Below are 15,944 nucleotides of genomic sequence, written 5' to 3'. Positions count from 1 at the left end.
AACCCCAACCCCAACCCCAACCCCAACCCCAACCCCAACCCCAACCCCAACCCCAACCCCAACCCCAACCCCAACCCCAACCCCAACCCCAACCCCAACCCCAACCCCAACCCCAACCCCAACCCCAACCCCAACCCCAACCCCCAACCCCAACCCCAACCCCAACCCCAACCCCAACCCCAACCCCAACCCCAACCCCAACCCCAACCCCAACCCCAACCCCAACCCCAACCCCAACCCCACAACCCCAACCCCAACCCCAACCCCAACCCCATTTTCATAAAAATTAATGAAAAGTAAAACAGTTAATTTGCATATTTTATTTTTTAGTATTTTCCTTAATCTAAAATTACTTTAACTTTTTGAAATAATATTTCAATAAATTAAATTTTTTTAAAAATTTTTTTTAACAAACAAATTTCAATATAAATACAAAATTAATCAATTAATTAGTTGTTAAAAGATACAAGTATTTAAATTAAAAGTTGACAAGTTATTAATTATAAACATTAAAACAAAAAAATATAAAAAAGTTGAAGATATGCATGTATGTATGAATGTAAGAATGAATGATTGATTGATTGAATGATTAAAGGTAAAAGATACTATTTGGTTAAAAATAAATTGTTTTTTATAAAAATAAACGAATTAAAATTCTTTTATTTTATTTACTAAATATTTATTTTAACAAATATTGCAACTATAAGTAAAAAAATAAGTGGTAAGTTAGAAAAAAAATTTATTAAAACGAATAAATATACTAACAAATAAGCTTTCCTCTTAATTAACTAGAAACTACATAACTAGATTTTCTTAAAATATTTAAAAATAGGATAAGAATTAATGAAAGAAAGAAATGTTAGGTTTTTGAGTTAACTGATTTAGAAATACAATATCAACTTTATACATACTAAGAATTTAGACTATTCATTTATTTATTTATAAAATAATTAAATTTTTTATTATTCTATCAATTTTTCTATTTATTTCAAGAAGGACTCATGTAAAAATCTATGATTATACCTATGTAGAAAATGAACATCATTACATAATAAAATACCCATAACTTATTTTCAAGACCAGCTCTAGCTTCAGAAAAGCTCTTAAAGACAGTCATGTGCAAGAGAAGAACAACGATTAATGTAAACCAAGATAATATAGCTTCAAAAACACCTCCTTGAAGATAATTATAAGATATCAAAACTGCTACTGCGTAAAGATATATTTTTTTTGATAAATGATCTAATTTATGTTTATGTATTTTTCCTTCTGCTGGAAAATAAGCAAGTGCTTGAATTGCAAAATGGACTAGGTAAAGAAAGAAAAGAGTAACACCTATAGCAAGTCTTCTTGATACATAACTATCACTTTCTGATTGCTTATAATAAATATTGATTGGCATTTTTATTGGTTTTATAGGCAATCAATCCTTTTACTTTTATGATATTTGATAAATATTAGCTTTTACTATTTATTAGATTCAAATAATTATTTATTTTTTTGAAAAATTTAAATTTTTTATTTGATTCTGTAATGAAAAATATTTACATGCACTCACTCACTCATTTATTCACTACTCGCTTCTTTAAATTCTCTATTATTACATTAATTAAATTAAATGTTGCTTTTAAATAATCTTCCTTATATCTATATGTAATAGCTGGATATAACCTTCAAATAAATATTCATAAATAAATAAAAAAAATACAAGATTTGATTTCACTTCATTCAGTAAATAAGTCAAATAGTATAATTATTTTTTTTATTAATTTTTAATAAAATAGACTATTAAAATTAAAAGATTTAAATATTTTTAAAAATCAAAATATCAGATATAAGCAGAATATAATTTTTGCTAAGTGAAACTCAATATTTCCAAACATATCATATGTACTGAAAAATGATATCCATAAATTGTTTTTGTTTATTTTTTTTAATAATTTCAGTAAATCATTTTTTTTAAAATAAAATAAACTAAAAATTCTTCTAATTTACTTAAATTGCTAATCAATTATTTATTTAAAACTTACATATTAGATTTTTTTATTAAAAGTTTTATTTTTCTCTAATTCAATAATATAAATCAATTTATCAAGAGTTAATTTATTTAACAAATCTGTTATTGATACAAATAAAAAAAATTTTTAGAGTAAAAAAATTGTGCTATTTACTAAGTTTTATAAATTTTAAAGAATATATTTTAAATTAATAAACAAAAGCTGCCAAATTTTTTATTATAATTCTTTATTTATCAATCTTATCAGGATTCTATAAACAGAATTCATAATTCATCGTATTATTTATGTAATCTGAAATCTATATTAAGCAAATTAATATAAATTATTTATGAATTTAGTTCAACTTAATGTTAAAATAATTAATAATCTAGATTATTTTTGCAGGTTTTTAAAGAAATAATTCAAAAATAATTTAAAAATACTAAGGCTATTGTCAAAAATCATTAAAAAGTAATTGGATTTTATGGAATTATTCATGATATCTATCTGCTCTTTTTATATATTATTAAGGTTTGAGCTGATGTTTTTTTTTTCTTCAAGATTTACTATATATAGAATTAAATATTTTTTCATTTATTTTTAAAAGTCTATAACTTAATAAAGATTACTGCTTCAAAAATTAATAAAATTTTTTAAATTTAACTTTTTGCAAACATTTTTACTTAAAAAAATATTATTTTATTTTGAATAATTTTATAACAATACATCATTATTCTAAATTTTATATATTATTTGTATTTTTTAAAGTAATGATTTTTACACAAAACCATAGCAAAAATAATATTTAATTATAGCATACTTAAAATAATCAAATTAATTATCTTATTGTATTAATACTATTCGTTAAATTAGTAAAATAAAGCCAAAAATAATATAACTAGAATAGCATAATATTTGGTCTTTCCCTATTTTATACATTTGATCCATTAATTTTAATATCTATATGACTTTTTATTAATTAAAAGCTGCTAGTCTTATTTGATATCATCAAATATTTTTAAATTTTTTAATTTGAATTATGTAAATTTAAAACAACTTTTTCTTTATAAAATCATATTAAAATTAAAAAAATTTAAAATCAAAATTTTATATTTTCAAATTATTTAATTGAGTAGAATTTCTTCAAAGATATTCCTTTTTTTATTCTTTAGATATAAATTAAGTTATTTTATGTTTGAATATATCTTTTGAATCAAAATGAATTAATTTATCTATCTATCTAAACATTAATGCATGAACATACATATCTATGTATAATTCTAGCAAATCAATATAAAAACAAAATTAAAATTAATAATAACAATATTGTCTAATAACTTCTATTTTGTAAATATTTTAAAGAAGACCACTTCTTGATAAAACAATAAGCGATTTTTGATTGTATTTAATATTTTAGTTAAATTTAGTTAATATGTCTGGAAACGATACTATTTCGCCAATAGGTAGATAAAAATATTTTCAAATCTACTTTAATCTAAAAATTTACTTAGTATTTTAAGAATATTAATTATATCTAAAAAGAATTAATTGATAAATGTGTTGGACATAAAATTTGGATACTTATGAAAAATGATAAAGAATTATTAGGCACACTTAGAGGATTTGATGATTTCTTTAGTAAATAAATATATTTTGCTTTTGTTAAATTAGTTAAAAATTATTTTATATTTTGAAAAATAGATATGGTTTTGGATGATGTGAGCGAATAGTAAAAAATTATTAGTTTCTTTTTGATTTTTTTTGGTTTAGGCTTTATTTTAATAGATAAAGCAAGATTTAAATTTTAAAAATGCAATTTTAACAAATTTTATAAATATATAAAAATAGTTAATATGTAGATGGTGTTAAAAAGGAAATAAAAACAGACTCGATTTTGCTAAATGGTGCATATATAACTTTAGTAATTAAAATAATCTTTTATATTTAAATCATATTTCTCTTTCTTTATCTAAATATTTCTGATATGTTTTAATTTTAATTAAAAACTTAATAGTTATTAAATAAATTTATTTATTTACTTTTTTAAATGTTAAGCTTATACCAGGAGGTGAACCACTATGAAAAGGGCTGGTTTATTAGGATACATATATATTTTATAATAAAAATAATTATAAAAGAATTTATTTTAGGAATATGCTCAGCACTAAATTTGGAATAAGGAATAATTAACATATATAAATTGTTATTCATGTTATAAAAAGCATCAAATATATATTTATCTGTCATAATCGGAATGAATTACTAACTTAATTAGCCAAAAACATTAAAATTACGCAAGTTAGAAATATTTTAATTTAGAGAATGTTTGTATTTACTAGTTGGAGAAAATAAGAATGCAATATTCTTAATTTCTAAGAAATTATTCGCACTTATTCTAAATAATGTAAAGTTCTATTTTAATGTGAATTACTAACAAAAAACATCATAAAATTTTAGTATAAGGAGACTAATTACGTATTTAGTGCTATAAGTATCTCAAAATTGTTTATGAGAATATTAAAAACATCAATTTACTATTTGATGTATAGCATATCATTCAATTAATATATTAATCAACTTTTTAAAGAAAATTTAAGAAAAATTCTAAACAACAAAAATTAATCAAATTAAATATTATTTGTATCCTACCTACCTAACTAATAAATAAATACATCAATTTAAACATGGGAAATAGGTTTTCATTTGAGAGTGATAGCGACATTATCAAGCTAGTTTTGAAATTAGATAGCAATTCTCCAAGCACCTTGTTACAAAAAGTAGAAAATCTTCCATAATTTAAGAGCAAATAGTAGCTCTAGGATGACTTAATCTATTTCTTTTAGGATGATTTTAAGAAATTCCTGCAAGTAAAAATGAATTAGTAATCTTAAATTTAAAAACCAACATTTTGTTTGTAAAAAAAAGAGAGACCCATCAGATCTGATAGAAATTAGAAAACAAATTTATGAATTAGATAGATAAAATAATAAAACTGAGAAATTAAATGAGCTTAATCTCTCAGGATACAGAACTGGGGCTCATAATTAAGAGTTAACAAATTATATTTAAAGACTATTTAATGGAGAAAAGGTAGAGCTTAAAACCAAGAGAATTGTACTAAGTCTCATTTAAGGACTGACAATTCTAATGAAGCATGAAAAGCCCTTCTATCATTTTAATACAATCATACCTCTTACTCAATTAGAGAAATTCAATTATGGTAAATCATTATTATTATTAATCATTTTATTAACGTACTAATTGATGTTTGTTTACAATACTAGAATTAATTATTTAATATTTTTTATTATCAAAATACAGAAGTTAACATGGATAAAACATTTGTAAATGCATAGGATAAAGGTTTCCCTTTTATTTTTGTTAAAATCAGAAGCGGTATAAGCTTTTATAAAGTAAATTACTTAATATTTTTGCAATCTACCAACCAAGCTCATTTTTTTATTTGAATTGTTATTTAAAAGGTAACTGGACCTGGTGAATATAAAAGAATAACAGGTAGTATTATGGGTGAAAGTTTTGTTGAAAGTATAATGCTTAAATTAACCAGTTTTAAGGATATAAATGAAGGGTTTAAGATAGCCTTTTAAAAAGGTGATAATAAAAATTGTGATATGACTGTTGAAGACATTTATGGAGCAGGCTGCGCCAATTTAGGTATTCCAAATTATACAAAAGCAACTCAATAAAATATATTTTTTATAAAGGTATTCCTAAAGATATATTAGCCAGTAGCTTTGGTAAATGTAGTCGTGAAGGACCAACAAGCAAGTATAATGAAGTAGATATAATGAAAAGCTTATTGATTGCTATTACTATTAACACAGGTTAACTAATAGGTCTATACTCGTAATTAGAAAAAATTAAAAATATTGTTGTTTCATCATGGAAAATAAAATCTGAGGAGTTTAATTTTATCTTACAAGTAAATTATTCATAAATTAATTAGCTCAAAATTTAAAATTAATTTCTTGATTTATTTTAATTTATTAGAGCACAGCAGCATTTTACTCAAAGAATGAATGCATAGTTGATTTCATAAAAGATTCCGACTATTTATCTTGTATTGGAGATTTATTATGAGATGCAAGAAAACAATAATCCAATCAACTTAATAATAAATCAAACATTCATTTTAGATTACTTTTGGTCTATCTTAAATTATTTTCTAGTTCATAAAAAAACCAACATAAAAAAATAATAATATACTATTTTATTTCAATTCTATAATAATAATTACTCTTCGTAAATTTCTATCTATAACTTTTTCGTTTCATCCCTGTTTTGAGTTTTATCGATTTGCTTTCAGCTAACAAATAATAAATAAATATATTCGAAAAAACACTTTCAATCTATTTCAAAATATATAATTAAATTGTAAATTTGTCGCATGATAAAATAATCCTTTTAATTAATTGATTTTTTGTTTATTTGTTTAGTTTCTTTCTTCTTTCTTCTAAATTCTTTGTAAGATTATATTTATATATAATACAAAATACAAAAGGCTTAAAATATCCAACGTTAAAGAATTTGTAATTTTAATTTCCCAATAAAATAGAGATATTTTAAAAAAGTTACAAAAAATAATTAAAAGATAAAATTTAGTTTATTTTAAGCAAATAAATAACTTTAAATAAAAGATCTTCAATTTAAATTATAAATTATTGAAATAAGTGTTAATATTTTTGCTGTTTATAAAAATATTATTTAGAATTTGTTGAACGAAAGTGATTCATTTCTATTGTAAAAAAAAAATATAAATATTAAAAAGTGCTTTGTCCTTAACTTATTTTAGTAGAATATAGGTTTTAATAAAGTATAAGTAAATGAAAATAAAATGGGAAATAATACTATTCTTCATAAAAAAGAATAAATAAATAAATACTTTTAATTATAATTTTAGAGTTTTTAAAAAATCGTTTTTGTTAAATTTTTTTGCAAAAACAGAAACATTTTATCTCAAAATATCTTTATTAGGATTTAGTGAAAATATTTCTATTTAAAGATTTAATTGTTTCTGATATTGGTTGAGAGATAATTCATTTATTTTTAATTCAATCATCTTCAATCGAGCCAATTTTAGCACCTAAAACCTTCCTTTTACGTCTTTAAGGATTAATTATACATGTATTAGGTTTAACTTTTTTTATACTATTTATTGCATCAATATTACTAGCTCCTTCTTAGTTAATTAAGTTATTATTACATTTAATTAGAAAACCCTCCTTAATTTAATTGTTTATGTTTTCTAATTGAGCTTTTAAATCTTAATTTTCTTTAAGTGTTTCTTCTCTCTCTTTTTGATATGCATTGTATAAATCTAATGTGAATACCTTTAAAAGATTGTAAGAAATAGTTGGGTTATCATCCCTTTTAAAAGGTTTTCCTTTTTGATTAATTTAAAAATAATATTTAATTTTCAAATTAAATTTTTGATTTTTAAGGTTAATTTTTACCTATTTGAAAGCGAGCATTAATGATTATACCAGAAAACTAGAATTCGATAATAATATCCATATTATAATCAGCTTTTAGCTCTATCTCAAAGCTCTTTTTTTGGAGCATTTCTTTCATAGCTTTGAAAAATTCTTAATAAGTTCCTGTGAGCTTCATTTATTCCTTGATTTCTTTAATTTTTCGCTCATTAAAATCTCCGAGCCAAAATTTATCTGAGCTATCTGCCAACATGATGTTAAGAGATTTAGAATTAGGAATCTAAATCGCTTTTACCAACAATAAAAAACTCATTTTATCTTATTTTATTTTTAAGTGCGTGCCATCAATGATTGCTATCCCTTAAATAAAGTCTTCGCTCATCTTAAAGTGAATTTGTATTTATCAAGATGTTTTTTTTTTTTTGAAATAATCAAATTCTTATTCTAAATATTTTTAAAATTGAATCCTGATCAATAAATTTTATATTAATTAAAAAAATAGCGGTATTAGGAAATTTAATCAAAATTAATCAAAATTTTAATATTTAGTTGTTTCCAATATGAAAGAAAACAATTAAAAATTATAAAATACTTTAAAAAAATTTATTTTGATATTTTTTAGACTTTTTATATATAATGATTAAAAACAAATAATTAATATTTTTTCTTAACTATTTCTAAAAAAATGTTTTATACAAATAAATAAATTTCGAATTGTAATTGCTAAATTTCAAATAGATTTAAAATTATATCAATTGTTTTATGTAAGATACTCATATTAATGATAATTGTTTAAAATTTTATCAATTTTTGTAAATGAAGAGCTATGTAAAATATATTTTATAATTCGAGTTTTTCTTAGTTTTAAAATAATTCTGGTAGTTTAATACAGATAAAGAATAATTAATTAGCCTAATTATGAAGAAAAACTATCTTTTAATAGAAAATTTAGAGAATAATTATTTTATAAATTTTTTTAAACTATTACAAAAAATTGATTTTGTTGAATTTTCAATACAGAATTAAAGTTAAGTTTAACATAATTAATAAGCGTTTGTCGATAGCTAATTAATTTATGCTTTTATAAACTGAGTATCGAGAAAATTATTTTTATGTTTTATGAATTAGATTAGTTTTGGAATAAATGAGAATATATTTTAATTAATTTAAAAAATGAAGATTGTATTACTTTAAAGAATAAAAAAGTTATGATTGAAAAATAATAATTAAAGTTCAATTTATGGCATAATAAAATGAATAGTTATTTTGTATCAAAGTTTAAGCCAGATTAAATTATTTCTTTCATTATAAAATAATATCAGAAAATAAAAATTCTTGCAATAAAAAATAGACACTATGAGTGAAGTAAAAATAATAAATATGGATTTGTAAGAATTACAATAATAGAAATATGTCTGAATTATGTTTGAACCTTTAATTTTAGAAAGGATAAGAATTATTAACAAAAAATAAAGTGCAAATTATTTTTGTTTTTTGGGGTAAAATATAGTTCCCTCAGCCCAGAGTGAATATTTGAAAAAGGAGACTATTAATATTTTTCAGAAGACTAAAAAAAACAAAGATATATTAATATAAAGAAAAAACAAAAATCACTACAAATGGTAAATTTATACTTCTTGTGAAAATCCTTTTTTATTCTTAATATTTTTCCTGTATCATAAAGGGTAAACAACCTGCTGCTGGTCAAAAGAAGACAAAGGAAGCTATTGCTAAGGCCGCTCAAGCCAAGAAGGGTGGTAAGAAGGTAAAAAATTAGCTCATACTCATTTTTCAATGATGCAAATTGCCATTTATTAATTATCATAGCTTGATTGATGATGTCAATATTTGGCATCAATTTTTTTAGAATAGCAATTCAACTCTTCAAGCAATACACTTTAAAATGGAATTGATGCATTAATTTCACAAATTATATAAATATGGACAATTTTAAAACATTTTTTATTAACTCTTCAATAGAAATGGACCAAGGGTAAGGCTAAAGATAAAGTTAACCACGCTGTCTTCATTGAAAAGAAGAACGTCGAAAGTATCATTAACAACCCCTCCAAGGTCGGTAAGGTCTTAACCGTCTCTACCGTCGTCGAAAAGCTAAAAGTTAATGGGTAAATAAATTTATTATTTTACAGATTTAATCAATCAATCAATCATTTTTTATGGGGTTCTTTGAAAATGATGTAAACTTCTCGAATGAATTAACCATCACAAAAGTTTCTATCTTATCTTTGTTAAGAAGCTTTAGCAGTCTCTTAACTAAAATAATGGTCATTGAAATTACTAGATTGTGATTTTTAGTAGGGTATTAAGTTATAAAAGTTGAATTAAGCAGCATGTAAATCTATATAAAACAGATATATTATTAAGGAGAAAGGAATATATATTTTCTTTACTCAAATTATGCCATATTTCAATCAATATAAATTAAATTTTGGAGAAAATAAATAAAAATAAGCTGCATATCAATCAATCAATCAATTTATATTATGGAAAAATAAGTTTTAACAACTCAATAAACTCAATAGTAAAAAATAGCTAGATGCTCTCTCAATATCTCTCCCTATATATCTTATTATTACAAACAAACTGTTTGTTGGTAGTTAAATTGAGTGAGAAAAATTAACTGATGAATTAAAAATTCATTCTTACATTTAATGAACTTAATAGACCTTTAAGTTGCAACAAGTAGAATAAGTGCAAGAAAAAATATTATTGTGTCTTTTTTTATTTTATTTAACGATAGAACTTTAATAAAGAGTTAAATATTTATTTTTAAACATACCCATAAGTTATTTACTTATGAACAAGGCTTAAAGAAAAGATATAATTGTTTGTGATGGTTGATTTAGAAGAATCTCAACAAAAAATGTTAGAGAAAAATGATTTAATTTCAATTAATAGGAGTTTCCTTTTATTAATTTAATTTTTTAATAATTTTAAAGTTCTCTCGCTAGACAATTAATGAGAACTATGGCTGATAGAAAGCTCGTCGAAAAGGTCGCTAAGAACGGTAACCAATGGGTCTACTCCGTTATTGGTGGTGTTAAGGAAGATAAGACTGCTGCTCCCGCTGCTGCTGGTGGTAAGAAGCAACAACAATCTAAAAAGGGTGCTGCTGCCGATAAGGAAGAAGTCTAAGCTTGATAATAATAAACATATATACAAAATTACTTTTAAAAATTTAATATAAAATGACTGTTTTATATGTTTGATTGTTAGTTATTATCAATCTATTTAAATTATATTTTAGACTAATACATCAAACTGCTAATTCATCTTCTTATTTTTTTTCATTGATAAATAATAAGTAAATAAATATGCTTTATATGCATTAAATAATTTATCATTTATTCAATCATTCTCTGATTGTTTAAAAAAAAAAGATATTTAACATTAACTAAAGACAACTTTATCACAAATAAACAAACAAGAGTTTGATTTATCTTTATTTTAACTTTTTATCATCATAAGGAAAAAATTCCCTAAAAATTTCTTTTTTTTCTTAATTAAATTGATAAATTTAACCTCTATTAATTTCGTAAATAATATACATCAACCTTTACCTCTAATTTTCACAGCTTTAAAATACTCAAAATCTTAAATTAAATATAAATAAATGAATGAATTAATCAATTATGCTTGAAAAAAACATTATGTTTCAAAGAATAATTTTATTAAAAATTAATAAGAAAAAAAATAAAATATTTTAAAAATAAGAAAATTCATTTTAACACCTTACCTTATCTTTACATTAATTAAATTTTCAAATGATTACTTAGTTTTATAATTCAAAAACAATACCTTATACGATTCCTAAAAAAACTTTCTAAAAAAAAGCTAAAAAATTTTTGTATTAAATAATTTTACCTTTTACTATGAATTTGATTTTAAAAATATTATATTTTCAAAATTGTATTTTTAAATATATTTTTTTAGGAGATTTTATTTGCAATAATCTAGTTACATTAATGAAAAATTTACCTCTAAAATAATTAAAAATAAATCTATTAAATTAAATTTCTTTGAATTTCTAATTATTTATTTTTTTTTAATTAAAGATAATTCATAAATTAAAAAAGTAAGGTTTTTAGTATTTGTTTTCTAAAAATTGAAAAAATTTAATTTAAGAAAATATATTTATTTTAAATACTTTAGTCAGTTATCAAATTTATTATTTTTTAATTATTTAAGCTCTATCTGATTATATATTTTTAATAATAAAGTTTTGAGAATAAAATTGCAAAGTATAAAACTTTTGAATAAACAAATCAGTTCTGAAAATTCTATTTTGTCTATGTGAAATATTTTAATAGGAGAGGAGGTATTTTGGTTTTTTTTTTTTTCAGCATTAATTTATCAAAATAATAATTTTAATTAAATACAAAATTGATTGAGTATTTAATAGAAAACAGTTATAAATAATAAATAAATTAACTAAAGAAATTTAGGTTATTTCAAATTTTAAATTAAGCTAACCTTTCCATATCTTATATTTTTTTTGATTGCCTTTTTTTTGGAGAAGTTAATACAATTGTTTTATGTATTTTCTTTTTTGGCTTGAAAACTGGTTTCTTTTTATTTAGTCTTAATAAGACATTGTTGTAATTGTAATAAGGGAAATATTTTTCAAATAGTTTAAGTCTATCAAAATCATAAATAAATAGTTCAGTTTGTGCTTAGTTACTCTCAACAATATCCTGATAAGTTTCATGGTAGAAACCTACTTATTAATTGCTTGGCTTGCTTGAATTTTAAATTATTTCTGAATTTTTTCTAGAGCTTTTGACTCTGCTTTAAAGAGATCTCTATTAGCTTAACTATTTAGAATTTCTTTTAGTTGGAGGATAAAAAGAGTCACCTCTTTCTCTTCTAAAGCTAAGGTTTCTTGAAGATGCTTAATTTATTTGGCTTAAATTGACTTAAGGGGATGCATCATTTAAAGGAACTTCAATATTTTGCGAAGTTTTTTTGGCAAATAAGCTTACTTTTTGCTATGAAGTAATTGGTTAAGATTAAAATTACACTTATTGCTAACCTTAATTGATATTCATTATATTTTCTTTGCTAGAAGATGCTGTAATCTAAATTTAAACTTATTGCAATTACTGTGGTTACAGTTGCTATAATGAAGATGAGTAAGAAGATGAACCTATCATATTATCTCCAGATTCATTTTAAATAGCTAAGTAATGATCTTCCTCTTACTTTTTATTTTAAATGTTATCACTTTCTTCTTCATCTTCAACACATTGATCATCGTGCACCATAGTTTCATATCCATCATAAATATTATATTCTTCAATTTCAGCTTCCATATCACCTCCATCCATTATTTTGACTGTGGGCATTTTGTTGAAAAAAAATTTATCAGATCGATCTTAAAAATTTTATTCATTTTCTCTCAATTCTGGAATGATCATAAAAACTAATGACATTCTGTACTATTTCAATTTTTATCTTATCAGCTCATTTTAAATTAGACAGTTAATTTATTTTCCTCTTCTTTGCGTTGAATGTTGCTTTCTTATTTAAGGCTCTCCTCCACTATTATATTTATGTAAAAAGATACCTTTTTATATGTTAAGCGAAATAAGAGGACAACTGTATGTAATGTGATCGTATTTTTAGCACGAAGCACACTTTGTATCTAACGTGTTACTGTTAAAAATAATATCATCTTTAATCTCGCAATATCGTTCATAATCTTTAGGGTAATTTTACAGTATTTTTTTAAAATCATCCATTTCAAAGAAGACCACAGTGCAATTTTAGTTTTTCTAGCACTTTGCACTGTTTGATCTCTCAGAACCAATAAAAGCACTCCTAAGACCTATTTCATCGCCTTTTCATAATTTAAAAAAATTAATTTGAGCTATTTCAACTTGTAATTTGTAGTATAAAGTTACAGTCAAAAAAATTATAATCAGAAATATTGATTTAGATAAAAAAACCACAATAAAAAAAATAAATCCATTAGAAGAGGAAAAATAAATTATAAAAAATTATAGAAATACCTTCTTTTGAAATCTAATCGATACAAGCAGCAATTTAAGCTTCTTTTCCTTCAAACACAATATCAATCTTTCCACTCACTAAAAAATAAACTAATTATTCGCTATTTCCTTTATGGAAGAGATATTCATTAGGAGCAAGGTTCTTTTCTTTCATACAATTTGATAAAGCTTTAAGCACATTCTCGCTAAAGTTAAGTTTCATAATTTTATTTTAAAAAAGGTATCTACCATAGTATTTAATACATATTTCTTCAACCAATGTTTAAGGCAAATCTTAAAACAAAATTTGAGGATTTTAATCCTTTTTTTTCTGGTATTGAAATGCATATTCCAAATAATTTAAGACCTTTTAAAATAATTAATTAAATAATTATCAAAGTTACACATTTTCTATCATGCAAAAGTTAGTGGTATTTTACTACTCACAATGATGTTTTTAAATTTTTGAAATTCAATTTTACAATAAAATATTATTAAAAAATTATTTTACCTTTATTTTGGTATTTGAGTCAATTTTGCGGTCATCCATAAATAAATTAATTTCTTGTTTTCTCTTTGAAAATTACTCTTATTTTTGTGCTTGCTAATTATAAAGCTAGCCAATAGTATTTACTACGTAACCAAAAATAGCAGAAGATAATAAAGTCATAAAAATAACATAAATTCTTTCATAGTTAGTTACTGGAACGACGTCTCCATAACCAACTGTCATCATAGTGATAAAAGCAAAATAAATACATATTATATATCTACTTCCCCATGGTGCATCTGTCATATGCTAAGCTGAAAGCCAACTGTTACTTGTAAGGTTTTCTTCTATTTCTAGTCTCGCTACGTAATGAAAAGTACAACCAGCAATTTAAGCTATCAGACACATTTTGAATAATAAATTTACCAAAGTAAAAGTTATAGGAAATTTACGTATAATTTAAAAGTGATTATCAGCTCTCTTAATGATATTGTTTATTTCAAAAAACTTTAAGAAAGCAACATATTGAAACATTTGTAATCGTATTGAGAAAAAAACAATTAAATCAAAAATCAAATAATATTTAACAAAATTAAGTAAGATTAGTTTACGACTAGTAATCATCCTTCCTTTAAAATAATAGCTTTTATTTAGAGTAAGGAAAAAATTGACCACTAAAATTATAAAAACTACTAATTCGAATAAGTCAAAAGAAATATTAAAGCTAAGCTGAATAGGTACTATAAAAAGATATGCCAACAATGTAATGCCATAAATTAAATCACAGATAACACAAAAACGAGATTCAGGATTCAGAGGTTGTACAGAGTCTAATTTTTCTTTGATATTTAACATAAAAGCAACAAAAAGCTAAATTATCTTTTATCTTTAGCCAATATTCTCTTCTGCTTTCTTTTCAACAAAAAATGCAGACTTATCATTAATTATATCGTAATGTTTCTTTGTTAACTGTCTTAAATTATATTTACTTGAAAGAGATTTTATTTTGTTCATAAATTTTCTTGTAAACTGAGATACCTTCATTCTTGTAAAGAAATTTAATCCTGGAGGTGTTATCCTTGAGGATGACCTCACACTTTTAGGGAGTTCTTTTAACGATTCTCTAGCCTTCTATTTTTCTGTAAAAAGAGTTATATGTTAAAATTTAGAGTTATTAATAAGGGTTTATTTTTATATTGGGCTTTATTCTGTATTTTCTAGTCTCCTGGACTCCTTTTCTTGCAAATCATATGTATTTTACATGTTTTCCCCAATAATTTCTTAACTTGCAATATCTTATACAGTCTAAGTTTGTTTTATTAATTCATTCTTTTTTATTGTATGTATTTGCAAAGAAGTATATTTGTTTTACAGTTAATTTCTGAAGCTATAATCTTTATTTTATTCATATAACACGTTAATCTAGCTTTTATCTTTAACACCATCAACATACATTTGAGAAGTATCTATTTCATTTACATTTCTTGAGTTTGATAAAATTGAAGGGTCTTAAATAATATCATTTTCATCTTTGCCTTTTAAATTGCTTATCATCCTTAACTCTTCATTTAAACAAAACATATTTTATCTTTGATTAGCTCCGTTATAGTGCTTAGAGGAACTACATTCTAAATTGTTTTCCATCTTAAATCTATTGAAGCTTGATGTTCTTGATATATTATTAGATAGATCGCTATTCTTTGCCTCAATAGTTAGATCCATTAAATCAATTACTTAGAAAACAACTGAGTTTAAGTATAATCAAATTTATTTATTTATACTTTTTGTTTTACAAATAATTAAAAAGTAATTTAAATAATTTGTAGTTTCTTTTTAATTTTTTTCAAATCTAATAGACCTTCTTTTAATGGTGGAAAACACTTTAAATTTACAAAAACTTTTATGTATCATCTGTAAAACTAGTAAGATTAATTTAAATAACTATCATTAATTATTTCACAAATAAAAATATACAATAATCCATTCATATTTC

The 15,944-nt window shown here is 22.6% G+C and overlaps 6 protein-coding genes across 6 annotated transcripts; 3 read left to right on the top strand and 3 right to left on the bottom strand. All coding sequences in view use genetic code 6, as the record gives it.

Moving 5' to 3' along the window:
* Nucleotides 1–988: 988 nt before the first annotated feature.
* On the bottom strand, nt 989–1,402 carry TTHERM_00686260 (transmembrane protein, putative; the record flags this gene model as incomplete). The annotated part of the gene is made up of 1 exon (XM_001025228.3): nt 989–1,402. One exon carries the CDS (start codon nt 1,400–1,402, stop codon nt 989–991), a length of 414 nt encoding a protein of 137 aa, XP_001025228.1.
* A 2,027-nt stretch (nt 1,403–3,429) lies between these two features.
* TTHERM_000686259 (U6 snRNA associated-like-Smprotein) lies at nt 3,430–4,079 on the top strand (the record flags this gene model as incomplete). Its single annotated transcript, XM_012800321.1, has 5 exons — nt 3,430–3,460; nt 3,540–3,635; nt 3,699–3,726; nt 3,846–3,918; nt 4,053–4,079. 5 exons carry the CDS (start codon nt 3,430–3,432, stop codon nt 4,077–4,079), a joined length of 255 nt encoding a protein of 84 aa, XP_012655775.1.
* A 602-nt stretch (nt 4,080–4,681) lies between these two features.
* Nucleotides 4,682–6,098, top strand: TTHERM_00686250 (fumble protein; the record flags this gene model as incomplete). The annotated part of the gene is made up of 6 exons (XM_001025227.3): nt 4,682–4,864; nt 4,923–5,217; nt 5,319–5,410; nt 5,480–5,672; nt 5,723–5,940; nt 6,009–6,098. The coding sequence occupies 6 exons, from the start codon at nt 4,682–4,684 to the stop codon at nt 6,096–6,098; spliced, it is 1,071 nt and encodes a 356-aa protein (XP_001025227.1).
* A 971-nt stretch (nt 6,099–7,069) lies between these two features.
* On the bottom strand, nt 7,070–7,832 carry TTHERM_00686240 (hypothetical protein; the record flags this gene model as incomplete). The annotated part of the gene is made up of 2 exons (XM_001025226.2): nt 7,070–7,401; nt 7,472–7,832. 2 exons carry the CDS (start codon nt 7,830–7,832, stop codon nt 7,070–7,072), a joined length of 693 nt encoding a protein of 230 aa, XP_001025226.2.
* A 1,237-nt stretch (nt 7,833–9,069) lies between these two features.
* TTHERM_00686220 (S25 ribosomal protein) lies at nt 9,070–10,612 on the top strand (the record flags this gene model as incomplete). The annotated part of the gene is made up of 4 exons (XM_001025224.3): nt 9,070–9,072; nt 9,135–9,215; nt 9,431–9,576; nt 10,411–10,612. 4 exons carry the CDS (start codon nt 9,070–9,072, stop codon nt 10,610–10,612), a joined length of 432 nt encoding a protein of 143 aa, XP_001025224.2.
* A 1,310-nt stretch (nt 10,613–11,922) lies between these two features.
* On the bottom strand, nt 11,923–15,673 carry TTHERM_00686210 (cyclic nucleotide-binding domain protein; the record flags this gene model as incomplete). Its single annotated transcript, XM_001025223.2, has 3 exons — nt 11,923–13,310; nt 13,483–13,828; nt 13,973–15,673. The coding sequence occupies 3 exons, from the start codon at nt 15,671–15,673 to the stop codon at nt 11,923–11,925; spliced, it is 3,435 nt and encodes a 1,144-aa protein (XP_001025223.2).
* Nucleotides 15,674–15,944: the final 271 nt, after the last annotated feature.

Source organism: Tetrahymena thermophila (assembly GCF_000189635.1).
Source record: "Tetrahymena thermophila SB210 genomic scaffold scf_8254365, whole genome shotgun sequence".
NCBI lineage: Eukaryota > Ciliophora > Oligohymenophorea > Hymenostomatida > Tetrahymenidae > Tetrahymena > Tetrahymena thermophila.
The sequence above is the reverse complement of the archived record's forward strand: the minus strand, read 5'-3'. Positions and strand labels throughout refer to the sequence as shown.